The sequence below is a fragment of the Topomyia yanbarensis genome, chromosome 3 (genome assembly GCF_030247195.1).
Source record: "Topomyia yanbarensis strain Yona2022 chromosome 3, ASM3024719v1, whole genome shotgun sequence".
In the NCBI taxonomy this organism is placed as follows: domain Eukaryota; kingdom Metazoa; phylum Arthropoda; class Insecta; order Diptera; family Culicidae; genus Topomyia; species Topomyia yanbarensis.
In genome coordinates this window covers 234124502-234151906 of record NC_080672.1, presented here as the reverse complement: position 1 = coordinate 234151906, position 27405 = coordinate 234124502, and the positions used below count along the sequence as shown (strand labels likewise).

The following is a 27405-nucleotide window of genomic DNA, read 5'->3' as shown; positions in this document are numbered from 1 at the left end:
GTCACTCATTGTTTGTTCACGTTTCACACACTAGGTAGAAGCTGAGACGAGACATGCAGATAGCAAAAAAACGAACTTAAAATGCAACCAGTCCATTTAAACTATGTGAGGCAAAAAGAAAGGCTGTGTGAGACAAACGATAAAATAAACAGAAAAAAAGAAAAAGAAAACATCTATCGCCAAGTCTCGTCCCAAGGTAGAAGGAATCAATTTTTGCTTTTGCGAATAGACAAAGCGGCGGCGCCCGGATAAATTTGATCCCTTGGCCTGCTATAGCAGCGGAGCGATTTATAGCTTCTGAATTGAGCAAGATGAGAAACTGGACTGATTATTATAAAGTTGAGTTTAGTTGAATTATGTATTTTTTATTAATTTAATGGATCTATCGAAAACTGCAAAAGATTCATTGACAAAGCCAAACATGATATCTGGTAACATACCGTTCGTCTAAAGCAAAGTATCTAAACTTTTGGCGAAAGTTTTCTCCGACAGATTCTGGATATAGAAAACCCTTGCAATCGGTCGATACGAATTGTGTTCGCAGGCTGGTTTTAAAATAATTACTCTCGAGTTCGGCGAGACAGTTTCTTTCATGTAGAAGCCTTCTAATGCCGATTTCGGTTTTACATTCGAGTCGCTCTAGGTTCGCTCTAATGTTTACAAAATCTATATAAAAGTGACAGTTTCGAGCGAACCTAGAGCGAACCTGATCTAAAATCGAAATCAGCATATTTTTAGTATAGAGGGTTTCGATAGTGACAATCGCATATTTTTTAACTTTATTAAATTCCATTGTACTCAACTTAATGTCTTATTCCTGTACTATTCGATCAAAGATGGGAACAGGATTCTAGTTTAAGGGGTTATCAACCTTTCCTTTCCTTTAAAAAATACGATAATATTTGCTTAATATGAAAGTCAAATTTTCCTTGAAATCCGAGAAAAAGATTGAATCGTTTCAACTAGTTAATTTACAAAACCTAGTACCAGTTAACAGTGGAAAGATTCGCAGAAAGCAATTTATACATGAACGTGTCTACTAAGCTAGATATAAAGACCACCAGAAAAATTTATATTTTTACAAATTCGTTGAATAAACGGCCCATTCTACATCATCCCAGTAATCCACGTCGATCAAAAGAACTGGAAATGTAGCAAATGTCAGTGTCAATATCGTTTACCAGCGAACTTGAACAAAATCTTCGATTTCGGGGTTTCTGCACTCCATGGTTATGTGTACGCGTAGCAAGTGTATGAGAAGATTGTAGAGCTGTGGCCTAAGACTGTGCTACCTGCAAATCTGCAATACCTTACCACAGAGAGCAAACGTCCATCTTCAGTATTCAACTTGTGTAAAATCTCTAACGGTTTCGAAGGTAGTTGGGATATCCAAACCAGGTGCGCTACTGTCGTCATGTTTTTTGTGACTGAGTTCGATAGAATTGACAGCGGTTATTCCTCTACCCAGTCTAACTAATCCGGAACCGGTTCGGACTTCCAGCATGAATTCCAGCTCAAATGCATCAACCGATAGAGTCGGAATCTGATTTCTTTGAGCAAGATTCCATACTGAATCCATTCAGGATTTCGAACTGGTTCCGGAATGGATTTGACGGATAGTTGGATGGGTTGGTGTGGCGGCGCTAGTGTTTATCGTATATTATTGCGAATCTTTTCTAAAATCCACATCGTGACATTTCAGCCATGCGCCAAATTACGCGCATGTTCACTTTGCATTAGTGTAAGCGAAAAAACGGTTAGACGTTTATTTTTGTTTCGTTCGCACTTATTTATGTCACATATAGCAACAAATCGACAAAACGCTAGTTTATCTCGAGATAGGCAATAATTCAAATGTTTACACACGTTTTTTAAATTTTTTTTTTCGATCATAGATGTCTGTTCTCTGTGACCTTACTGATTCGAAGAAACACCTGGATTGTTCAACTGCTTTTAATATTATTATATTGGTTTAATGTGTAGTTTCATAATCATATAGCTATTGTTTTGAAACATTTTAGTCTACAATTAAACCACTTATTATAAAATTTTTATTAGCTTACGAAATCCTCAACGTTAGTATAAATTATGTCAGGTTGTTATTTTACTGTTAGCAGTTTCATGCATCATGTCTGGGTTACAAGAACTACCTTTGCCACAGCAATTGTTGTTCTCCCCTATGATTATATTTGCTGTCAACGTCGATTTCTCAATTCATCCTTGTGTTTGTGAACAGCGAGTGTTGTTCCGTAGTGTACTGAACTTACAATTAACCGAACGCTCAGAAGTATTACATAGACCATAGTTACACTCCAAAACAGTGCAGCATGGTTCTTCGCTAGATGATCCATACATAAATTTATACATTTGCATTACCCATTGCATAGGGAATCCTTCCTAATAACAACCCAAATTCCTACCAAGCTTCTCCATACGGAGGAAACATTTCTGCCATCCGTTGAAACAAACAGCAGCCAACAAGCACTACTTGCAGATTTTTTTTTTTCAAAAATGAACCTTATTCAAATTTTGGATATGCTGCGTATCCGATTTACCCGTTATTCGAAGGAAACGATTGCTGTAAGTTTTTCTCTGTACTATATTTCAATTTTCGTGAATAAAAAAAATTCTAGCATGCAACCGATCATACTCAGAAATATCGACCTTTTGCTTGGCATTCGCTGAGCATTTACTCACGATTTGTAACTTTATTCATACCAAATCAGATGTTCGAAAAGCAAATGCTCAAATTGAGAAAGCAACTGTCAAAGCAAAGTTTTATTCATACCAACTTGAGTAAATGCTCAACGCAGCTGCTCGACTGCTCGAATCTCAAGAAGCTGAGCAAATGCTAGTTTTTATTCATACGGCTTAATGGCTTTCTTTACGGTTGATTCATGAGATCTAAACATTGGAAGGCGATTCTTAAACACTCCCGTGGACCGTATAAGCGAAGTGATTACTCTCGAGTAAGCGAATTGCCCAACGGACACCTTTCTCCTTTTTGGCCCTTCATACAGTGTTTAGCTGACTATGATCAATGGGCAAAGATTGAACAAGTAGTAGTGTAAGAGCAGGCCATTGCAATAAAACGGTTGTTTTGCTACAATAGGTGGTAGTAACACACATCACCTGTTTCCCACACATGTCTGCTTGCTACAATCACATTATAGGGAATTTCATGGTTTGCCTTCGTCTGCATCCAGTCTATTATTGAATGTGAAATAGGATGTATATTGAATTTTTTGAGGATCGTTAGATGTCCTGTCATATCTCCTTCTAAAATTTTTGTAGATCGAGTTAACTGCAAGGCACTTTTTTCTGCCTGCAATTCCACGAACTGATGAAGCGGTAGGAGATTTAGAAGAGCATTTAGAGCCACGGAAGGTGTGCTTCGAATCACCCCAGTTGTTGCAATACATGCTAGTCTTTGCAATTTATTCAATTTTTTCTGAGCGGTCACCAGCGGACAAAATGAGTTAGGAAGCAGATAACATTGAACTAATGCTGATTAGGCTAATTAAGTATGATATTTTTTTGTTTCAAGTGTTTCACCGTCGACACGTATTTCATCAAGTTCGTGGCTGGCAAGCCATTGTGTATAAGTGCAAAGTGTACTAAGAATGTAATGGATATTTCCACAATTATGTTGAAAATAACCTGCCACCGAGCCGTAGTTTATAGAAATGAGAAAGGCACAATTGAACCGCTAGGTGGGTTAAAACAGGTTTTTTTGTATGTATTCAAATAGTTTTCATTTTTATTTAAAAATCTGCAACAAACGATTTTGTTGGATATATTTCCACCAGTTCATGCTTAAATGAAAAAAAAAAACATCCATCATGCCTTAAACCAGGGAACTCTTCGGCAAACGCATTGATAAGAGTCTTTCCAAATCTGTTAAAATCACTTCTGAATGCAATTCAACGTCGATCTCATCAGCCATTTCGATAAGCTTAGACAATACTGCTCTATAGAGAGATTCTGATTTGTTTACCATCAGAGCAAACACCAAAGGGAAGGTGCAGTGCTCCCCTCGATAGAAAAACGCAGACGAAATAAGCCAAATGGCATTATGTCAAATGGCATTATGCCAAATGACATTATGCCAAATGGTATTATGCCAAATGGCATTATGACAAATGACCATTATGCCAAATGGTATTATGCCAAATGACCATTATGCTAAATTACCTTTATGCCAAACGACTGTTATGCCAATTTGACATTATGCCAAATGGTCATTATGCCAAATGGTCATCATGCCAAATGGTCATTATGCCAAATAGCATTATGGCAAAGGGCATTATGCCAAATGACATTATGCCAAATGGGATAGAGCCGTGTGAACGTAGTATTATACTACGAGTTAAAACGTGTTTTAACGCTATCTTGATGACATTTGACATAATTATTATAACGTGTTTTAACTCTGTAGTGTGAACGTAGTATTACACTACTGAACAATAAATAAACAAATAAAGAAATAAATGAATATAAATGAAGCGATATCCCTAATAGTTGACATGTTACATAAAGCAAATTAATCGTTCACACTATATTACAAATAGTTTTCTATTAGGCGAGTTTGTATTTATAACTTAGATTCCATGACAAAACGATTGCATTAATAAATGTGAAAATACTCGGAATATTCAAAACATTGTATAATACAATTTTATGCTAGTATTTCGGGTTAGTTGTGTATGATGTGTCTCCTTTGTTATTCAATTGATGCAATGCACTTTCTGGCTGAACTGCAGTTTTTTTATACACGGATGTGTTTGTGGACTGTGAATGCTTCCAGCAATTATTCCACCAATAAGGGTTAGTGATCCGAATATAGTTTGTGGAAGTAGTTGTCCAAAGATGATAGTAGCGCCAACAAAAGGGGCACTCAAAAGCCAAATCTAAAAAAAAAGAGCAGGTATTATAACTGTATTGTTAAAAGTACATAAGTAACAAATAATACATGTTTAGGTGATTCCAATTTAGATTAATGAATATTTCATAGTGCGCCAATTATCTGGATCGAGAATAACTACTAAAATAAGTCAAGTGGAAATGGCGATGCTTACAAATGTAAATAATGTTTAGCTTCGAAACGCAATAAATTCACTTTAAAAAATTGAATTTACGATATTGCTAGCCCAAAGTTCAGTAAAAGTATCGGTCGAAGCTGTGTTTTTTTGGAATTATTTAAAGTTTCGTCCTCCACGCTTCGTGCTAACAAGCATGGCGATAGTTTGAATTGAGACCAACTCGGTGGTAATTTTTTCGTAATGTTTGATGACTGTACTAGATTGCAAATTTTGAGATGATTTCATTTTGTGAAAATAAAGATGTTTTCCAAGTCAATTTTGGGTAGCTACCCACGAACACGAAAATCATATCCATTTTCTTTTTCAAAGCCTTTTTCCAGAAATTTTAGAAAAACGTGTTTTTGAGAACTTTTTGTAGTTATTTGTCAATATCTCAGGAAAATCATTTATCTCACAAGCAAGATGAGTTGAGCTACCTATATGCAACATGATAATCGTTAGTATGCAATCTACGAATAGCACCGTGCTTCGCAACGCAACGCAACGCATTGGTCAATATCTCAGGTGAATAGTTTTATTTTCCACAGTTATCCAAGTAACTAGTAATGATCTTGTAAATTATAGCTGTTATACTAAGCCTTATGCGGTTTCACATTAAATCTGTTTGTACTTAGATATGCATGGCTTAACCTTTTGAGACAAGCGTATATTACTGGTAGGATCAACCAGAGTAAAAACGCGCCACCGTTCTGGATGTGTTCTCCTTATCCTCAGAGCAGTTGAAGGAATAATTCTTCACAGTTACCTTTTTCAACACAGTTTTATTATAATCCTGAAATACTACCGTATCAGCGCCCAAATCACTTTCGCTTCAGCGTAATCTTCGCTCAGAATAATTCCGTTTTTAAAACCCTGATTGGCTGAGTACCGACTAACTTCCGCACGCGCGCGAACGCTAATTAACTTATTACGACTGACGCACGCGCACGCCTACTATGCGTGCGAACACTAACTACTACCTCGAACGACTGACTAATTACCGACTGACCTCTTAACTCTGGTTTAAAAGACTTTTTAACAACGCGGGTTTAGATCACTTTCGCGCTTCTCTGAGAGAAATGCACGAAGTTTTTTGAAAGCATTTCTAAAGCTCTCTCTAGAACTGTCGGTCGCTGGCCGATTCAATTAAAAACAATGGACTGTTCCATAAGGTGATACCATGCCCCTGCTACAGTAGGGTCGTGGCATAAGCAAACAATTTTGTTGTTATTAAACATTGCCGTCGCATATACAAGGCGCAGCGTTAATGAAACTTACTTAGCTTAAGGCTAATTCTTTATGATGCAACTTAACTCATGGAATCGAGCATCCAGAAGATTGGCAAATGATAATTGAATATTATCGGGACTGAAACCGGAGGAACTTAGGGACTCTGCACAGGAAAAACCTGTTTTGATCCACCTAGCGGTGCAATTGTGTCTTTCTCAATCATGAACACGAGAATGTTTGCGTTGTTTATGTTCATTAAAAGCTGTCAAATGCATATATTACATTTTATTATTATACATGGCACTACAAATATACAAGAAAAGAAATCATTATTCGAGTTCTAAAATTTTGCAAAAGAAAAAACGGCCACGGTAAAATTGAACTGAAAAACCTGTTTTAATCCACCTAGAGGTGCAATTTTGCCTTTCTCATTTCTCTAGACTATGATTTAATAGCTGGTTCGTACAATATAACATTATGGAAATGTCTTTCATTCTTATTACACTTGGTAAGTATATATAAGAGCACCTTTATGCATTCATCGCGGTATCGGTTTTGTAAGTATGGGTTTGCCCACTACTCGGGTTCTTGTTTGCCCGGCGAACCCTTCTTTTCAGGGCGGCCTAGGTGCCTCTACAGAATTTCGGATTTTCGTCACAACACAAAAGTAAACAAGCAAATAAACTACTAAATTTACCGACTTTATTGTCCTCCAACTCTCCACTTCACTGCGACTGCTGGTGATTCACTGATCTGATGCTACCGTTGGCGTGAGGGCGGGCGGTTTCTTCCGACCGGCCGGGACTACAACGGCCGAGTTCTCCCGGAATGGCGTTGGCTGCTCCGGCAGCGGTCCTTGGCGTTTAGCTAGGGAGGTGAGCTTGGCTCTTTTGTTGGAACCTCCCTAGCGACGTTGGCGAATTATCGCCGGATCGTCTTGCTCGCCGCAAACGATCCTGGAAGTCACCGCAGTGTACTTCCCAGGGGGAACCTTTGTCCGCCCTGCTTCGTTCTCCTTGGCTATTAGCTATAGAGGAGAGCTAGGCTCGTTCGACTTATCCTCTATAGCGAGAACGGTCGATGTCACGGTTCCTTATTATTTAGCCGGGGAAGCGAATAAACTCCTTGACTGTTAGCTTACCCCTGTTGGCGAACCGACACCGTAATTTTCACTGTGCCCGAACCACGGGCCGGCAATCTCGACGGGTGATTTTACCGTCGCACTCGCGCACTTCACTATCGTGGCGGGAAACTGTCCCGAAAACAAAACACGTAATCTGGCGGACGTCTGTCTATCGCCGTGGTTCGTCACTTTCCCTATTTTCACGATGGCCGCCTTCCGCACTCGACCAAAACAAGCACCAAAAAATCGCACCGCCGCATAGCTGTCATCGCTATAGCACAGCATAGTCAGACCACTTTTGCAGCGAAAGGAGAGCGGTAACCTAACTAAACCCTATGCTATTTATTTACAAATACACAACAAAAATTACTACACCTATCTGGACTAATAACAACGTTCATGGACTATTATTTAAACGAAATTTACATCAAAAACATGAACGAGCATAATGACCAGCGGTGAGTTATGTTGCAATAACAATACACTCTACGGAGAGAGTACGCACAAATAGGTATATTTCCACCCAGTGCTAATTGTTACCCTGACGGGTTACAATCTCACCCACACCGGGTGGAAAAAAAATTTGCAACAATTTTTTTTCTAACCTAACACCGATACAATAATAATACGCAATGAATAAATAAATAAATAAACAAAGAAAAACTAACTACACCTAATTATTTCTTCCGCAATTTATCAAAATTCACCAAAAAAAATTAATCGACCGGATGTCCTCATTGGTGAAAAGTTTGCCTGTGTTTGGTCTGATAATACTGACAGCATACGCAAAGCGAGAGGCTATCAGCCATCGTCATTACCCGGTATGGGTTGAACCCTAAATCCAATCTGAAAACATGATCGGTAACAACTCGATATTCCTAAAATTCTGCAAGTGACATTGACAATTTTCAATGTTCCAACTTGCAGGGGAACGGTTGTCGGCATTATTTTGTTCGTTTGTTTTCTCGACTGTCCAGAAATGCCTTTCGTGTCCTAACGGTACCAATACTACAAGCTTGTGCTGGGGTTTCAATCCAAATTCATTCATACAATTATCCCATTCATTCATCCTCAATCACTGGCCTACTCGATCATTCACATTCCGATAAGCGCTTCGAATTGACCCCAAAACAATTTCATCTTATCATTCACACATGCATTCATTCCTTCAATATGATTCGGCACTCATACATTCACACATACCATACCGCTTAACACGTCATCGTTTCTCCCACTCACAGACATTCCGGACAAAAAATTTTGTATATTCGTCCCTTTTCGCCTCAAAACGCTTCGTACATTGGAAAAGAAACGTTTGAGAGGGACCAAAGAATGTCTTTCGCATAATTTAAAAATATCAAAATGATTCCCGCTGAAATCAAACGAACCATCCCAGGTTTAACCACAAACCCAAAATTATGCGAAATAAAATTTTGTTATTCGATTCGAGATCGAAGATGCGTGGCGCTTTTTTAACCCACATCTCCCCCTAACACCCATACCATCCTGATCCGAATCGGGCTACACCTGCATGATGCAGAGCATTGGTGCGAACATCGAGGAAAATGTCAAATCGATGATCCATTCGATATGATGAATGAATCATCAAAATTGTAAATAAAAACAAAACGCGAAATTGGCGGTCGCAAATTGTTTTTATTCGCGATTTTTATACCGTTTCCGCGCGATTTCTCGTGATAGTTTCGGTCGGGAATCAGCCGCTTGAGTTTTTTTGTGTCACTATCGAAGAAGGGAAAAGAATTTTTATTCGGTTCAGTGCCCAAACAAGGGAGATTTTATATAATTTAGTGCACCCGTAGGTGCGAGTATTCCCCACTAAGAGGGTTTTTTTTGGAAAAAAAGTGTATTTAGATGCGTCCGGTACCCGGGAGAATGGCACGGATAGTGGATTTGTGTTTCTTTAGTGGAGAATTACACCCTATCGTTATCGTCTCCGGTACCGGAGCATATATTACATGTAAATAGTTGGTTACCTCACCGCGCGAGTGGGGCGCAAAAGAATTTTGTTTTTGTTTGCCGACCACGGCAGAAAGTGTTATTGATGCGTTCGGGGACCACGGCGTAAGATTTGTGTGTTTATTTAAGTGGATAATTCTATCCCTCTGTGGCCAAGACGGGTCCCCGACCATACATTAAGTGCGATAATTTGATTACGCCGCTGCTCGAGCGGCGCGCCGAAAAAGGTATAGAAAGTGTGTTTTAAAAACCTTTCATACGGCAGTTTCGGTCTTCTAGAATGAAGATAGAGAAGACGGAGAAACTTATTTTGGTTTTATTCGGACCAAAGTCCGTGGGGTTGCCGTCGGGAACTGACGGCAGCTTTTGAAAAACTCCCAAGTGAGTAATCCATATAAAAGCATACCGTCAGTCCACAGACGGCACGGAAAATATTGTTTTTATGCTGGTTTAAGGAGATCTGCTGGCCAAACTCCGAGATTTTTACCTGCTAAATCCCCCAGCTCTTTTTGAGACAATTTTTGCCGGTAAGTATTGTGGTCCAAGTTTAGCATTGTAAGACTCGAGTGCATTCGACAACTTCATGTTTCGCCGGTACACCATTTGTCCCCTTTCAAAAGGTTTGGAGAACTTTCGATGACGCAAGTTGTACTGATGTCGAATGCCCTCGCTTGCCTTTGCCAAATTTTTGACCACAATCTCCCGGATTTTGTCTATCTGTTTGTGTCTTGTTTCTAGGTCACCCTCACCGGAAATCCTGCTGAAGTCATCGGCAGATGCCATTTCACACCCGTGTATAATGAAATGAGGACTAAACCCAGTGGAGGAATGAGCGGTAGTATTTAGGATGCGCTCCACATCGGTGATGTGGACATCCCAATTGCGCTGCTCGGTTCGAGCATATGCCCGGATTGCGGTGTTTATCGAGCAATTTGTTCGTTCCACTGGGTTAGCCTGCGAATGATAGCGGGAGTTCAGCCAATGTTTGACGTTGGTTTCTTTTATGAATTGACTGAACTCCTTCGAGGTGAAAGTGGAGGCATTGTCGCTTAGCAGAATTTTCGGGCTGCCATGGCGATTGAACCACTGTTCGCGCAGTATCGTACAGAGTGACGTACTAGCGATTTTGCGAACGGGGGTTAACATGACGTACTTGCTGAAGACGTCGAGGACGACAAGCAAGTGTTGATTGCCACGTTAGCTTTTTGGAAGAGGACCAATATAGTCCACAGAAACCATTCGCCATGGTGCATTAGTCGCACGCGACTGACCCATTTCGGGCTGGACTGGGACGAAAGGAGCTTTGATTTCCTTGCACGTCCCACATTCTCGAATAAACTTTCGTACTTCAGATCCCATACGAGGCCAGTAATATCGTAACTGCACTTCGTGGATCGTTTTATCGTATCCCACGTGAAGCAAATTTTCGTGGGTACGTTGAATCAAATCTTGACGGAACTCGGGTGCTGGGACGAGTTTCCAACTGAACCGCGAGTCGCACGGAACAACTTTCGAGTTTACATACTTGAAAAGTTGATCATTTTCTACTTTGAAGTCGGCATAGTCGTCAGGATTTTGGATAACTTTGGACTTCATGGAACAGTACCAGTCTGAGGTGGACAAAGCGGAAACGGCTGCTACGGCCCGGGATAACGCATCTGGAATGACATTGTCCTTGCCTTTCCGGTGCTCAATAGACATGTCGTAGAGTTGCAATTCTAAACTCCAACGACTCAAACGTGAACTGGTTTTCCATTTAGTCTTCAGTATCCATGTAATCGCTGACGAATCAGTGACCAGTCGAAAATGATAACCTTCCAAGTAACCTCGAAAGTGTTCAACCGCCATTATCACCGCCAGACCTTCCTTTTCAGTTGCATGATAGTTCCTTTGGGGAGTGGTCAGTTTGTGCGAAAAGTAAGCAACTACTTTCTCGCCCTCGGGATACTCCTGCACCAGAACAGCAGCGACTGCTACGTCACTAGCGTCTGTCTGAAGGATGAACTCTTTGGAGAAGTCTGGTGGGACTAAAACTGGAGGAGTGACTAGAAGTTCCTTAATTTTAAGGAACGCGAGTTCTGCCTCGGAGTTCCAAACTAAGCTCTTGGTTTTCGTTTTGAGCAGATCGCTCAAGGGAGCAGTGACCTCACTGAAACGATCAATGAAGCGGCGGTAATAACCGCACATACCGAGGAAACGACGTAGTTTCGTCACGGTAACCGGTCTCTCGTAGTCGAGAATGGGTTGAATTTTGTCAGGATTGACCTTGAGTCCGTCCCGATTCAACAAATAACCAAGAAACTTTAGTTCGGGGACTCCAAAACGGGATTTTTCCAAATTGATGGTTAGGTTGGCTCTTGCTAGACAATCGGCCACTGTTTTGAGCAACTGTATGTGATGCTCGAACGTTTCGCTTACGACGATGATGTCATCTAGGTAGACGAAAACGTAAGGTTCCCATTTACCGCGTCCTAGAACCTGGTCCATCAGTCGCGCCAGAGTAGCGGGGCTGTTGACGAGACCAAATGGTAGACGAGTAAATTGGAACATACCCCTGCCGGGAACACTGAAAGCGGTATATTTGCGACTATCCTTGGCCAGGGGTACCTGGAGAAAGGCCTCCTTCAAGTCTATAGTAGACAGGTACTTCGCCTTGGGTAAGCCGCCCAATATTCGCCCAGGGTGGGGCAGAGGGTATGCATCTCGTACAGTACGCTCATTGAGAGGCCTAGCGTCTAGACAAAGGCGAATTGAGTCGTCTGGTTTCGTGACCGCCACAATATTAAGCGACCAATCCGAATCAGATTCCTCGATAATCCCCATAGACCGCCATCGGTCAACTTCTTCCCAGACCTTTGACAGTTTCTTTGGGCTCATGTGATAAGGATATCGGCAAACGGGTGCCGCACCTTGGAATTCATCTTTGATGACAATCCTGTGCTCTGTGAATGAGGTTGGGCTTAACTTTCCGGGCTCTACTGCCTGGAAACACTTCTTTACTTCTTCTACGCGTGCTAACTGTTCCGAAGTGAGTATCGACTCACGCGGTACTTCATCTTCTTCATCGTCTTCTGATTCCTGACCTGAGTTCAACAGAGCACAGTTTTGTATATCAGGAGAAATCCCAAAGGCGCGCCAAAAGTCCATACCTAGAATGGAGTTGACGGTCAGATGCTCTACCACAAGAGTGCATAGGACCTTTGTCAAATTTTGGAAAGTATACGGGAGATACGCTTGTCCAATGATTGGTAAGGATTGACCATTTGCAGAACGTAGTTCGAATGGTCGTTCCAACCTTTTCAAGGGACTTTTCGAAAACTTTCGGTATAGCTTTTTAGTTATAATTGTGGCGTTACTACCACTGTCGAGCAAGGCTTTGAAGGATTTGCCGTACACAGCGACAATTGCAAATGGACGGTTATCAAACGGGTCGTCAAGGACGATGGTTTCGACAGACAACGAATTTTCATAGTCCTCATCACGAGCCGGTCGAAAACAGTCGTAAATCTGGGGATTAATAATGAGTTGTTGTTTGGAGCGCTGTTTTACTGCCAACTGCGACTTCAGTTGGTTCTGATCCCGTTTTTTAGGCAGTAAGGGCAACGAGAAACATCAAATCCTTTAAAACCACACACGATGCAGAAGACCCGATTTGGTTTCCGGCATTCCTCAAATTCATGTCCTTTGTCTCCACAATTGTAGCAGACGCCGAGCACTGGAGGACGATGCTTTTCCACCAAATACTCCAGACACATTATAGGTTTCTGCGGTGGTTCGATCGGTTTTTGATTGTTTCCTTCGAGATTTTTGCCGTCCTGATTCCCTTGCTGTTTCTTTTTCTGGTTGTCAGGAGGCTTGCTTGAATCAAGACCTGCCGGTTTGGCATTCTTGTTCCAAAACGTTTTGGATTTTGCGTTGCCGTTATTCTGTCCAAAAGGGAGGTGGTTTTGATTATTTTGTTTTTGTTTGTTTTGTGGTGGATTATCAGAATAAGCAGCAACTTCCCGAGAAGAACCGAAAACTTTCTGATAAATCGGCGTCTTGGAGGCGTCGATCGATTTACCAAGACTCATCAATTCCGAGAGCGTGTTCACTGGCCTGAGAATTAGCATTTGTTTATAGTCGGCTTTTAGGTTCCGCTTGAGCACGTCGAGTTTTTCGCTCGGTGCCATTGGAACCGTCATAGCACGAAATATTTTTTCCATTTCCAGGAAGTATTCCTGGAAAGATTCGTTACGCATCTGCCGGCGCTGGAGAGCCTTCATTTTGAGCGTAGCATCAAGTTCAGGATGAACAAAATTTACCTTGAGCTCGCAAACAAGATGGTTCCAGTTAAACAACCGGTTATGCGCACGCATAGCCTGATACCAGGTCAAAGCATTGCCAGTGAACAAATGCATCGCAGAATTGAAAAGTTCTTCTTCGCACATTTGCTCACACGCAGCGTAACTCGCTACGGTGTCCAAGAATTCATTTAGTCCCGTTCCTTCATCAGTTCCAGCATACTTCCGAATTTTCCAATCAGCGACGCGTTGCGGGTTACGCGAGTAATTCCTTGGGGCTGCCATCGATCCGTTTCCCGCGTTGGTAGATATTGAAAAGTTCGGATAGGATGGTCCCGTCCGCTGTTCGGTCCATTCAGGAACGTGAGGCTGGTTCTGAGTTTGGTACGGGGCTGTGAATCCGGTATTCTGTTTCGGTTTCTCGATTGGAAGTGATGGACATATATTTTGTTGACCCGAGAATCCTCGCTTCACCACAAATTGATCGGGACTGGGCGCCAGTGTTGGGCGAGGAATCTCTGGTGCATCAAATGAATCGGGTACGTCCATCAAACGCAAATCTTCCAGATCGGTCTGCAGATCCATCTCGGGAGCACTTTCCTTCTGATGTACTAGTGCCCGAAGTTCACTGACGGATTCACGAAGTGAGACAACTTCTTGAACCGTCTTTCTCAAAACTGACGAAATTGTTGTCAGTGAAGCAATCCCACCCATTAGCGTTTCGGTAGCTTTTGAAAAAGCATCAGACCCCTGAGACGCTAGGGCTTTATTATCGTCAGATTGCTGTCGTAATTGTCGAATCTCGTCCCTCATCTCGCACAAGACACGCAACAGGTCGTCTCCTACGAGCTGTTTGGAAAGAGATCCTTCGTCTTCGGAAGGATTGGATCCCTGTGGAATTGCAGGTACGTCTGTACTCAGCAAATCTCCCAAAATTTCTCCATCCTCCCCTTCTTGATTGTCGGGAGGAAGTGCTGCCTGCTCGTCACTGAAATGACTGGCATAAACTGCTAGAACTTCCTCCAGCAACCCTGAAATTTCCTGGTTGACCTCCCCTGCCGCATAATTTCGGATAACCTGGAGCCTAGACCCCAAATGAAGCAACCGTGTTTGGTAAATCTCCTTGTTTGGGCACCGGTACTGGAGATCTTCCTTGATTGTTAGTAGTTTACCAAGGCAGATCTCCTTTTCTTCACCCACGTCACCCCGAAAATTACGAACTAATTCCCTCCGAGACGACCGCTCATGCGACAAAATTCCCCGAAGACGCCGCTGCCGCTGGACACCCGAAAGATCCGAATCAGAAGAGATAAAAATGCTTCGAGATAGCAACTCAAAATCCAGCTCATCGCAATGCAAATGATCAACGCGCATGAACACACACGCTTGGTTGAATTTCTCCAACGCCATCATAACTTGCGCTATATTGGAAGAAATCACCAAGACACAAAGCATGTAAGTACTGGTACGATAAAATTTCGGATTTTTCGCCAACTAACGATTCCCTTAAAATTTCAGGAAATCAAGCTGCTCCAAAAATGTCTCAAACCGGATTGAGAATTCAAGGCGATTGGCCACCGCAACCGAATAAATGACAACAACCTTCAAACTACTCGTCCGGCAGACCAAACACAAACAACGCAATTCACAAATTCGTACAAAAAAGGAAAATGCAAAAATCAAAGAAAAACAATACCAAAAATGTAAAAAAATAAATAATACGACCGCGGAACAATATTGCGGAAGAAACCTCACCGACTGTTCTACGAAAATCCTCGATTTAGTAGAAGCACCCCACACTCCGGAAGAAAAAAATATTTTCCAAAATAGGAAAATATTTCTTTCAGTGTGTTTTGCGCTGTGCGCCAAATGTAAGTATGGGTTTGCCCACTACTCGGGTTCTTGTTTGCCCGGCGAACCCTTCTTTTCAGGGCGGCCTAGGTGCCTCTACAGAATTTCGGATTTTCGTCACAACACAAAAGTAAACAAGCAAATAAACTACTAAATTTACCGACTTTATTGTCCTCCAACTCTCCACTTCACTGCGACTGCTGGTGATTCACTGATCTGCTGCTACCGTTGGCGTGAAGGCGGGCGGTTTCTTCCGACCGGCCGGGACTACAACGGCCGAGTTCTCCCGGAATGGCGTTGGCTGCTCCGGCAGCGGTCCTTGGCGTTTAGCTAGGGAGGTGAGCTTGGCTCTTTTGTTGGAACCTCCCTAGCGACGTTGGCGAATTATCGCTGGATCGTCTTGCTCGCCGCAAACGATCCTGGAAGTCACCGCAGTGTACTTCCCAGGGGGAACCTTTGTCCGCCCTGCTTCGTTCTCCTTGGCTATTAGCTATAGAGGAGAGCTAGGCTCGTTCGACTTATCCTCTATAGCGAGAACGGTCGATGTCACGGTTCCTTATTATTTAGCCGGGGAAGCGAATAAACTCCTTGACTGTTAGCTTACCCCTGTTGGCGAACCGACACCGTAATTTTCACTGTGCCCGAACCACGGGCCGGCAATCTCGACGGGTGATTTTACCGTCGCACTCGCGCACTTCACTATCGTGGCGGGAAACTGTCCCGAAAACAAAACACGTAATCTGGCGGACGTCTGTCTATCGCCGTGGTTCGTCACTTTCCCTATTTTCACGATGGCCGCCTTCCGCACTCGACCAAAACAAGCACCAAAAAATCGCACCACTGCATAGCTGTCATCGCTATAGCACAGCATAGTCAGACCACTTTTGCAGCGAAAGGAGAGCGGTAACCTAACTAAACCCTAAGCTATTTATTTACAAATACACAACAAAAATTACTACACCTATCTGGACTAATAACAACGTTCATGGACTATTATTTAAACGAAATTTACATCAAAAACATGAACGAGCATAATGACCAGCGGTGAGTTATGTTGCAATAACAATACACTCTACGGAGAGAGTACGCACAAATAGGTATATTTCCACCCAGTGCTAATTGTTACCTTGACGGGTTACAGTATGAATCGGAGTTTTACATGAGATCGCACTCCACAACCCGTAACTTCGGAGCCGGAAGTCGGATGGAGATGGAATTTAATATCAGTTTCCGGGGACTCAACGCCTTTCATTTGAGACTAAGTTGATCAAATCGGTCTAGCCATTTTCGAGAAACCAATATAACCGTTATTCTGAATTTGGATGCTTCCGGATCCGTCGATGGTGGCCAGTGTGGCCAAAGAAACTTTGAATGACTGTTGGTGACCTAGATCTACAAATTCAACAGTTCTGATTTCATTTTGGAAAAAAAAATCATCACATCGCAGAATTCGTTAGAATCGGGATTTGCTGCGTGATCGTAAGTATCACCCTGTAATTCAGGAACCAGAACTCGGATCCGCACAAAATTCAACAGCAGCTGACGGACCTTTCATTTAAAATCAAGTTTGTCAAAATCGGTTCAGAAAATTCCGAGAAACCGATGTGGACAAATCAACAAATTTTGTTTTGTAACAATACTCTTCAACTCGTAATCCGGAACAAGATGTCGGTTGAAAATGAAATTCAATAGCAACCTATGGGAATATTATACCTTTCATTTGAATCTTAGTTTGTAAAAATCGGTTCAGCCATCTCCGAGAAACCGATGGTGACATTTTGTTAACAAATCTGCACATACACACACATACATACATACATACATACATACATACATACATACATACATACATACATACATACTTACATACATACATACATACATACATACATACATACATACATACATACATACATACATACATACATGGGGGCTAACTCCGCTAGCGAATGACGGATCTCAATAGTAGCACGTCTGTAATAACATACGTACATGGAACTATTGAGAACCAGAGCTACAGGTCCAATGCCCTGGTAAAGGAGGATGGTTGTGATGATCCGGGCCGAGATCACCACGTAAAGCAAGGTAGGGCATAACCCCAATTCCAAGGCGTGAAGCGACCCGTGCCGAGGGATGAGTGATCGAGGGGGTGAAAAAGATGCTCGATCGTTAACGGAGCCTGTGGGGTACCTGGGCAACCCCCACAGTAAGCGTCCCTTACCACGCTAATGCGGAGCTCTGGCGTGGCGGACATATATTTCTCGCGCTACTCGTGGGACTATACATGGAGGTAAATAAAAATAAAAACAAACAGACGGAGGTGCCAAACCCCTTCGCAAGAGGTGGTTTGGCGAGGTCTCCCCCCCGTGGGGAGAGTAGTGGAGCGATGAGTGCTGCATCCGAAAGCACCAGTGACCCCCCAGCAGCGGTAGGCAATATCCCTACCAATGCATCGGAGGGGCCAATAGCTGCGATGCGCAAAGTAGCGAAGCAACTCGATTCTATAATCGACTTCGCTAGCGCAAAGCAGAACATAGCCAAGGAGTTGAAGTTGAGCCTCTTGGAGCTCCGGAAAGCTGTTCGTGTCGTAAGACAGGAACAGCAGGCCTATGTTGAGAGGGTGGAATGTCGGGAGAGGCCCGACAGAGAAACCCAGACAGTGGCCTCCAATAGGGAGGAAAGAGAGAAGGTCGATAGAGGTTCACAGACAGTGGCCTTTACCTTCTACGGAGCAGCCACGTCGATCGGAGCGGCGACCGAGTTCCCCTCGAAGGGAAAGGGAAAGGGCAATCGCAAGACGGCATCGAATGCGAAGCGCCCTAGGAAGTCGCCAGGCGAGGGTGCCAAAACCGACACCACTCGGCGTGCAACCGTCAAGGTCAAACGCCGCCTGGGAGAGGTAAGCGAGGGCGAGAGTGACCTCGCTGTGGAGAGCGATGGTACCAGCAACCCGGCACGACCGGGGCAGGGGGGCTCAAACCCCTGGACGCTGGTTACCAAGAAAAAGCCGGCACCGAAACCGGAGGTACCGCGGCCTGCGAGGAAGGCCAAGGACAGAGGCGAAGCCTTGTGGTTACAAGGACAAGGACAAATACGCCGATGTCCTTAAATCGATGAAGGCGGCCGAAAGTCTCTCGGCCCTTGGGCAGGATGTGCGTAGCGTAAGACGCACCAACACGGGAGAGATGCTCCTGGTGCTGAAGCGAGGCGCACAATCAAGTGCAGTATATAAGGCCTTGGCCCAAGAGGTCCTTGGTGAGGGCGCCCAAATCAGGTCGCTAGGTGCGGAAACAACTCTCCAGTGCAAGCACTTGGACGAGTTCACGACCGCAGAAGACGTCGTCGCAGCCGTCAAGGAGCAATGCGGCGTCACAATCGAGCGGGCCTCTGTGCGATTGAAAGACGGACCCTCTGGCACCCAAGTAGCCTACCTCAGGCTACTGAATGCGGATGCCAAAAAGGTAACCGAGAAAGGGAAGCTGAAGATCGGCTGGTCGGTATGCCCTATTAGTATACCCCAGCCGCCTTCAGTGGACAGGTGCTATCGGTGCCTAGAATCCGGCCATAAAGCATACGAATGCAAAGGCATAGATAGGAGCAAGCTATGTCGTCGCTGCGGCGAGGAGGGGCATAAAGAGCGGGGGTGCACTAAGGCATATAAGTGCCTTAACTGCACCGCTAAGAAGCAAGCCCATAAACATGCTATGGGCGGACCTTCGTGTCCCTTCGGCGAGTTAAATAAGAAGAAGCCGTGAGAGTCACACAGCTAAATCTTAACCATTGTGCAGCAGCCCAACAGCTGCTGTGGCAGTCGGTCTCGGAGTCGAGGACAGATGTCGCCCTCTTATCAGACCCGTACAGTATCCCTGCCGGCAACGGCAATTGGGTGTCGGACGGGTCTGGAATGGTGGCAATCTGTACAACGGGAAGGTTCCCGGTTCAAGAGGTAATACACCCCTCCGCCGAGGGTGTTTTTTTTTTTTTTTTTTTTTTACAATGGAGAAGACCTTTATGTCCTAGCCCAGTACACGTGCTAACGGTAGGGTCCAATCTACCACACGGGGTGCACTGGGGGCGTGTCGGACTCGAATGGTGACCAGCCATTAATACCGACTAAACTCCATTGGGCTCCGCCATCATTCCTCCCAGGAACTACCTCTCGGTATTACTTCTGGGGGGATGGCTGTACTAAGTGTACTCATTCACTCTCACTCGCGCGATCATACCTCCTGTATGAGGCTTACTTGGGTGCTCTCTCAATCACACTTTGATTCACTCTCAAACACTCCCACATGAGGCTGACTTTTGTGCTCACCTTTTACGTTCCATGCGAGGCTGACTTGTGTGCTCACCTTACTCATTCCTTGCTAGGCTTACTTTTGTGCTCGCCATCCATGTGAGGCTGACTTGGGTGCTCACCCTATCACCTGATTCACTCTCAATCGTGCCACTCTATTGTACCTTTGTCACTCCCTCTGGCATCCCATGTGGGACATTTTTCTTAGGCCCCACTTCTGACATACCATGCGAGGCTGACTTTTGTGCTCACCTTTTTCATTCCTTGCTAGGGTGACTTTTGTGCTAGCCTCTACCAACCTGTGAGGCTGACTTTTATGCTCACCCTTAACATGCAGTGTGAGACTGACTTGGATGCTCACCCTTTCACTCCTCTGCCACGCCATGAGGCATCGATAGCTTAGTTCCAACATACTACGCTACGACCCTCCCGTCTTGGCATGAGGCAGTCCACTTATACGCCTATACACTCACTCTTCTGTCTTGCTTCGGGGTGGCTGGGTTTACCCCTTACGCGGTTGCCATTCGCTGCGCCAACCTACCTCGGCATGAACAGACCATTCACTCTCTTATTTTGCGCTTGGCCTTTTTCGCTCCAACTAACCAATCACTAGTTAGCCGTGCCCGCCGTCTGTTGCTCGGTTCGCCAGATTACCTGTAGCCTACTGGCAATCTGGATGGTAGCAGCCGAGACTGCGTTCCACTTCTCCACCGTTTGACACATCCGCTGAATAAGGGTATCCGGGGTTGTGTCCCAGCCACAGACGTCAAGCATTGCTCTTCTTTCGACGTCGAACCGATGACATACGAACAGTATGTGTTCGGCAGTTTCATCTACACCTGGGCAGTCCGGGCAGACTGGGACCTCCGCGTGCCCGAACCTGTGGAGGTACTGACGGAAACAGCCATGGCCTGACAGGAATTGTGTCAGGTGGAAGTGAACTTCCCCATGGGGTCTTCCCACCCAGCTCGATATGCTAGGTATCAGCCGGTGGGTCCACCTACCTTTCGAGGAGTTATCCCACTCACGCTGCCATCTGGCGACCGAGGTCACCCTGGTGCGCTCGCGGGCTCCCCTATTTCCACGTAGCTCAAAGCACTCCTCATCTTCCCGAATGACCAGCCCGACTGGCATCATGCTCGCTATCACGCAGGATGCATCGTGTGATACCGTGCGGTAGGCAGATATCACTCTGAGGCACATCACGCGGTAGGTGCTCTCCAGTTTCTGTAGGTAACTGGTTACCCTCAGTGCTCTTGACCATGACGGGCCGCCGTACCTGAGGATAGATACGGCAACGCCTGCCAGTAACATACGTCTACTGGCGCACACCTTTGAGCTGTTGGACATCATTCTCGATAGTGCCGCAACAGCAGTCGACGCTCTCTTGCACGTATAGTCGACATGGCTGCCGAAGGTCAGCTTGTCGTCTATAATGACTCCGAGAGACTTCAGACTTCGCTGTGAAGTGATCGTGACTTCTCCCACATGGATAACTGCATGTTGTGCCGACTTGCGGTTGTTGACGATAACTACCTCCGTCTTATGATGAGCGAGCTCCAGGCCTCTCGCGCTCATCCATTCCTCCACCGTGCTAATCGCGTGTTCTGCGGTTAGTTCTACCTCAGGAATTGACTCCCCGTAGACCTCCAAGGTTACGTCGTCAGCAAAGCCGACGATCTTGACCCCAGGAGGGAACTTCAGTCTCAGAACCCCGTCATACATGAGGTTCCATAGCACCGGGCCTAGGGTCGAGCCCTGCGGGACTCCAGCGGTAATCGGAACCCTTTTCTGACCGGCATCGGTCTCGTATATCAGTACACGGTTTTGGAAGTAACTTTCCAGGCTCCGGTACAGACCCACCGGTAGGCTAAGCCGGTGTAACGAGAGCGCGATGGCATCCCAGCTTGCGCTGTTAAATGCGTTCTTCACGTCAAGTGTCACTAACGCACAGTATCGAATACCTCGCCTTTTTCGTTGGATCGCTATCTCGGCAGTATTTATCACTGAGTTGAGAGCGTCCACTGTGGACTTACCCTTCCGAAAGCCAAACTGGTTGCTTGACAGACCGTCCGTACCTTCCGCGTACGGGGTGAGCCTGTTGAGGATGATCCTCTCCAGCAGTTTGCCAGTCGTGTCTATCAGACAGATTGGTCTGTACGCCGATGGGTCGCCTGGCGGCTTCCTGGGCTTCGGCAACAGCACCAGTTTCTGCCTTTTCCATCTATCGGGGAAACGGCACTCGTCAAGGCATCTCTGCATAGCTAGCCTGAACATGTTCGGGTTCGCTATGATCGCTGCCTTGAGAGCGTTGTTCGGAACTCCATCCGGCCCTGGAGCTTTGTTCATTGCTAGGGATTTAGCCACTGCGAGTAGTTCTTCGTTCGTCACTGGAGCCACCATTTCGACCGTGCCCGCACTGTTTCGTAGTGCAGGTGGCCAGGGGCTTGTGGCTCGAGACGGGAAGAGTACTTCGATAATCGTTGCCAACCGGTCCGGAGACCGTTCTGGGGGTGAGGAGCCCCCTTTGGTCTTGGCCATCACAATCCGGTAGGCGTCACCCCACGGATTCGCGTTGGCACTCTCACACAGGTTGTCGAAACACGCTCTCTTGCTGCTTTTAATAGCCTTGTTAAGGGCTAATTTCGCAGCTCGAAACACTTCACGGCGGTTCTCTCTTGCATCCTCGGTGCGAGCTCTTTGCATCCTACGTCTAGCTCTGAGACAGGCTGACCGTAGAGCTGCAATCTCGGCACTCCACCAGTATACCGGGCATCTACCGTTTCTTGGCAGTGTTTTTCTCGGCATAGTGGCGTCGCACGCGCGTGATAGAACAGCTACCAGCGCATCCCCGCTTAGACTGTCGGTGTTGGCCTCCAGTCCCAGGGCCGCGGTGAAAGCTTCGCTGTCGAAGTGATTGGACTTCCACCCGCGTACCTGACAGGGATCTCCCGCCCTCGGATGCTGCACACCATAGTTGATCTTAAAGCGGATTGCTAAATGATCGCTATGGGTGTAGCCTTCGTCTACCCTCCATTCCATGCCTGGAGCCAGACTCGGGCTGGCAAAGGTCACATCAATCCACGCCTCCACTCCGTTTCTACGGAATGTACTAGCGGAGCCATCATTAGCTAGCACAGTATCGAGTTTCGCAAGCGCTTCCATTAGCGCTTGACCCCTGCTATTTGTACAGCGGCTGCCCCACTCCACTGCCCAAGCGTTAAAGTCTCCCGCTATTACTACCGGTTTCCGGCCCACGAGGTCCGACGAGAGCCTGTCGATCATCTGGTAGAACTGTTCTATTGGCCACCTTGGTGGGGCGTAGCAGCTGCAATAGAACACACCATTGATCTTGGCAATCGCCACACCCTCGGCGGAGGGGTGTATTACCTCTTAAACCGGGAACCTTCCCTTCCGCCGAGGGTGTGGCGATTGCCAAGATCAATGGTGTGTTCTATTGCAGCTGCTACGCCCCACCAAGGTGGCCAATAGAACAGTTCTACCAGATGATCGACAGGCTTTCGTCGGACCTCGTGGGCCGGAAACCGGTAGTAATAGCGGGAGACTTCAACGCTTGGGCAGTGGAGTGGGGCAGCCGCTGTACAAATAGCAGGGGTCAAGCGCTAATGGAAGCGTTTGCGAAACTCGATACTGTGCTAGCTAATGATGGCTCCGCTAGTACATTCCGTAGAAACGGAGTGGAGGCGTGGATTGATTTGACCTTTGCCAGCCCGAGTCTGGCTCCAGGCATGGAATGGAGGGTAGACGAAGGCTACACCCATAGCGATCATTTAGCAATCCGCTTTAATATCAACTATGGTGTGCAGCATCCGAGGGCGGGAGATCCCTGTCAGGTACGCGGTTGGAAGTCCAATCACTTCGACAGCGAAACTTTCACCGCGGCCCTGGGACTGGAGGCCAACACCGACAGTCTAAGCGGGGATGCGCTGGTAGCTGTTCTATCACGCGCGTGCGACGCCACTATGCCGAGAAAAACACTGCCAAGAAACGGTAGATGCCCGGTATATTGGTGGAGTGCCGAGATTGCAGCTCTACGGTCAGCCTGTCTCAGAGCTAGACGTAGGATGCAAAGAGCTCGCACCGAGGATGCAAGAGAGAACCGCCGTGAAGCGTTTCGAGCTGCGAAATTAGCCCTTAACAAGGCTATTAAAAGCAGCAAGAGAGCGTGTTTCGACAACCTGTGTGAGAGTGCCAACGCGAATCCGTGGGGTGACGCCTACCGGATTGTGATGGCCAAGACCAAAGGGGGCTCCTCACCCCCAGAACGGTCTCCGGACCGGTTGGCAACGATTATCGAAGTACTCTTCCCGTCTCGAGCCACAAGCCCCTGGCCACCTGCACTACGAGACAGTGCGGGCACGGTCGAAATGGTGGCTCCAGTGACGAATGAAGAACTACTCGCAGTGGCTAAATCCCTAGCAATGAACAAAGCTCCAGGGCCGGATGGAGTTCCAAACAACGCTCTCAAGGCAGCGATCATAGCGAACCCGAACATGTTCAGGCTAGCTATGCAGAGATGCCTTGACGAGTGCCGTTTCCCCGATAGATGGAAAAGGCAGAAACTGGTGCTGTTGCCGAAGCCCGGGAAGCCGCCAGGCGACCCATCGGCGTACAGACCAATCTGTCTGATCGACACGACTGGCAAACTGCTTGAGAGGATCATCCTCAACAGGCTCACCCCGTACGTGGAAGGTACGGACGGTCTGTCAAGCAACCAGTTTGGCTTTCGGAAGGGTAAGTCCACAGTGGACGCTCTCAACTCAGTGATAAATACTGCCGAGATAGCGATCCAACGAAAAAGGCGAGGTATTCGATACTGTGCGTTAGTGACACTTGACGTGAAGAACGCATTCAACAGCGCAAGCTGGGATGCCATCGCGCTCTCGTTACACCGGCTTAGCCTACCGGTGGGTCTGTACCGGATCCTGGAAAGTTACTTCCAAAACCGCGTGCTGCTATACGAGACCGATGCCGGTCAGAAAAGGGTTCCGATTACCGCCGGAGTCCCGCAGGGCTCGATCCTAGGCCCGGTGCTATGGAACCTCATGTATGACGGGGTTCTGAGACTGAAGTTCCCTCCTGGGGTCAAGATCGTCGGCTTTGCCGACGACGTAACCTTGGAGGTCTACGGGGAGTCAATTCCTGAGGTAGAACTAACCGCAGAACACGCGATTAGCACGGTGGAGGAATGGATGAGCGCGAGAGGCCTGGAGCTCGCTCATCATAAGACGGAGGTAGTTATCGTCAACAACCGCAAGTCGGCACAACATGCAGTTATCCATGTGGGAGAAGTCGCGATCACTTCACAGCGAAGTCTGAAGTCTCTCGGAGTCATTATAGACGACAAGCTGACCTTCGGCAGCCATGTCGACTATACGTGCAAGAGAGCGTCGACTGCTGTTGCGGCACTATCGAGAATGATGTCCAACAGCTCAAAGGTGTGCGCCAGTAGACGTATGTTACTGGCAGGCGTTGCCGTATCTATCCTCAGGTACGGCGGCCCGTCATGGTCAAGAGCACTGAGGGTAACCAGTTACCTACAGAAACTGGAGAGCACCTACCGCGTGATGTGCCTCAGAGTGATATCTGCCTACCGCACGGTATCACACGATGCATCCTGCGTGATAGCGAGCATGATGCCAGTCGGGCTGGTCATTCGGGAAGATGAGGAGTGCTTTGAGCTACGTGGAAATAGGGGAGCCCGCGAGCGCACCAGGGTGACCTCGGTCGCCAGATGGCAGCGTGAGTGGGATAACTCCTCGAAAGGTAGGTGGACCCACCGGCTGATACCTAGCATATCGAGCTGGGTGGGAAGACCCCATGGGGAAGTTCACTTCCACCTGACACAATTCCTGTCAGGCCATGGCTGTTTCCGTCAGTACCTCCACAGGTTCGGGCACGCGGAGGTCCCAGTCTGCCCGGACTGCCCAGGTGTAGATGAAACTGCCGAACACATACTGTTCGTATGTCATCGGTTCGACGTCGAAAGAAGAGCAATGCTTGACGTCTGTGGCTGGGACACAACCCCGGATACCCTTATTCAGCGGATGTGTCAAACGGTGGAGAAGTGGAACGCAGTCTCGGCTGCTACCATCCAGATTGCCAGTAGGCTACAGGTAATCTGGCGAACCGAGCAACAGACGGCGGGCACGGCTAACTAGTGATTGGTTAGTTGGAGCGAAAAAGGCCAAGCGCAAAATAAGAGAGTGAATGGTCTGTTCATGCCGAGGTAGGTTGGCGCAGCGAATGGCAACCGCGTAAGGGGTAAACCCAGCCACCCCGAAGCAAGACAGAAGAGTGAGTGTATAGGCGTATAAGTGGACTGCCTCATGCCAAGACGGGAGGGTCGTAGCGTAGTATGTTGGAACTAAGCTATCGATGCCTCATGGCGTGGCAGAGGAGTGAAAGGGTGAGCATCCAAGTCAGTCTCACATTGCATGTTAAGGGTGAGCATAAAAGTCAGCCTCACAGGTTGGTAGAGGCTAGCACAAAAGTCAGCCTAGCAAGGAATGAAAAAGGTGAGCACAAAAGTCAGCCTCGCATGGTATGTCAGAAGTGGGGCCTAAGGAAAATGTCCCACATGGGATGCCAGAGGGAGTGACAAAGGTACAATAGAGTGGCACGATTGAGAGTGAATCAGGTGATAGGGTGAGCACCCAAGTCAGCCTCACATGGATGGGTAGGGCGAGCACAAAAGTAAGCCTAGCAAGGAATGAGTAAGGTGAGCATACAAGTCAGCCTCGCATGGAACGTAAAAGGTGAGCACAAAAGTCAGCCTCATGTGGGAGTGTTTGAGAGTGAATCAAAGTGTGATTGAGAGAGCACCCAAGTAAGCCTCATACAGGATGTATGATCGCGCGAGTGAGAGTGAATGAGTACACTTAGTACAGCCATCCCCCCAGAAGTAATACCGAGAGGTAGTTCCTGGGAGGAATGATGGCGGAGCCCAATGGAGTTTAGTCGGTATTAATGGCTGGTCACCATTCGAGTCCGACACGCCCCCAGTGCACCCCGTGTGGTAGATTGGACCCTACCGTTAGCACGTGTACTGGGCTAGGACATAAAGGTCTTCTCCATTGTAAAAAAAAAAACATGCATGGGGGCAGCAGGGACAGGAAGGACAGGAGTCCAGGGGCCTAACGAACCCCCCCCCCCAACGGCCCTACTGCGAGTTGGGGAGCCTTGCTAGGATATGGTGGGGCTAAGATTGGGCTCTTCTAAACCTTTAAAAAAAAGCCATAACTCCAAAAGCAGCTCCGATGAAGCGAGTCTGTGCCGCTTCTGCTAAGATCCTAAGATTCCAATAATCTAAGATCTAGGCACTCTAGCCCAACTGGAGTGGCAACCGGCACATCAGGATCGACGCCAGTAACATCCTGATTATGGTACACTGGCCATGGCGAACGTCAACGGACAGGACACGGATAACGAAAAGGATGGCGACTTTGGGCTGACAGGCGTGCTGTTCTACTCCCTGAGTAAGGAAGGATGACACCGACTTGAAATGGCGAGTGGGCTAACAGCATGGCTGCCTCCGTCCCA

At 46.5% G+C, this 27405-nt stretch overlaps 1 protein-coding gene across 1 annotated transcript in view; it reads right to left on the bottom strand.

Moving 5' to 3' along the window:
• Positions 1–4607: 4607 nt before the first annotated feature.
• The window catches only part of LOC131692818 (solute carrier family 22 member 13), a 1403565-nt gene continuing 1380767 nt past the window's right edge, over positions 4608–27405 (bottom strand). The window contains exon 9 of the mRNA XM_058980108.1: positions 4608–4910. Within this exon, the coding sequence (XP_058836091.1) occupies positions 4728–4910 (183 nt within the window). The 3' untranslated portion in view covers positions 4608–4727. The remainder of the gene's footprint in view (positions 4911–27405) is intronic.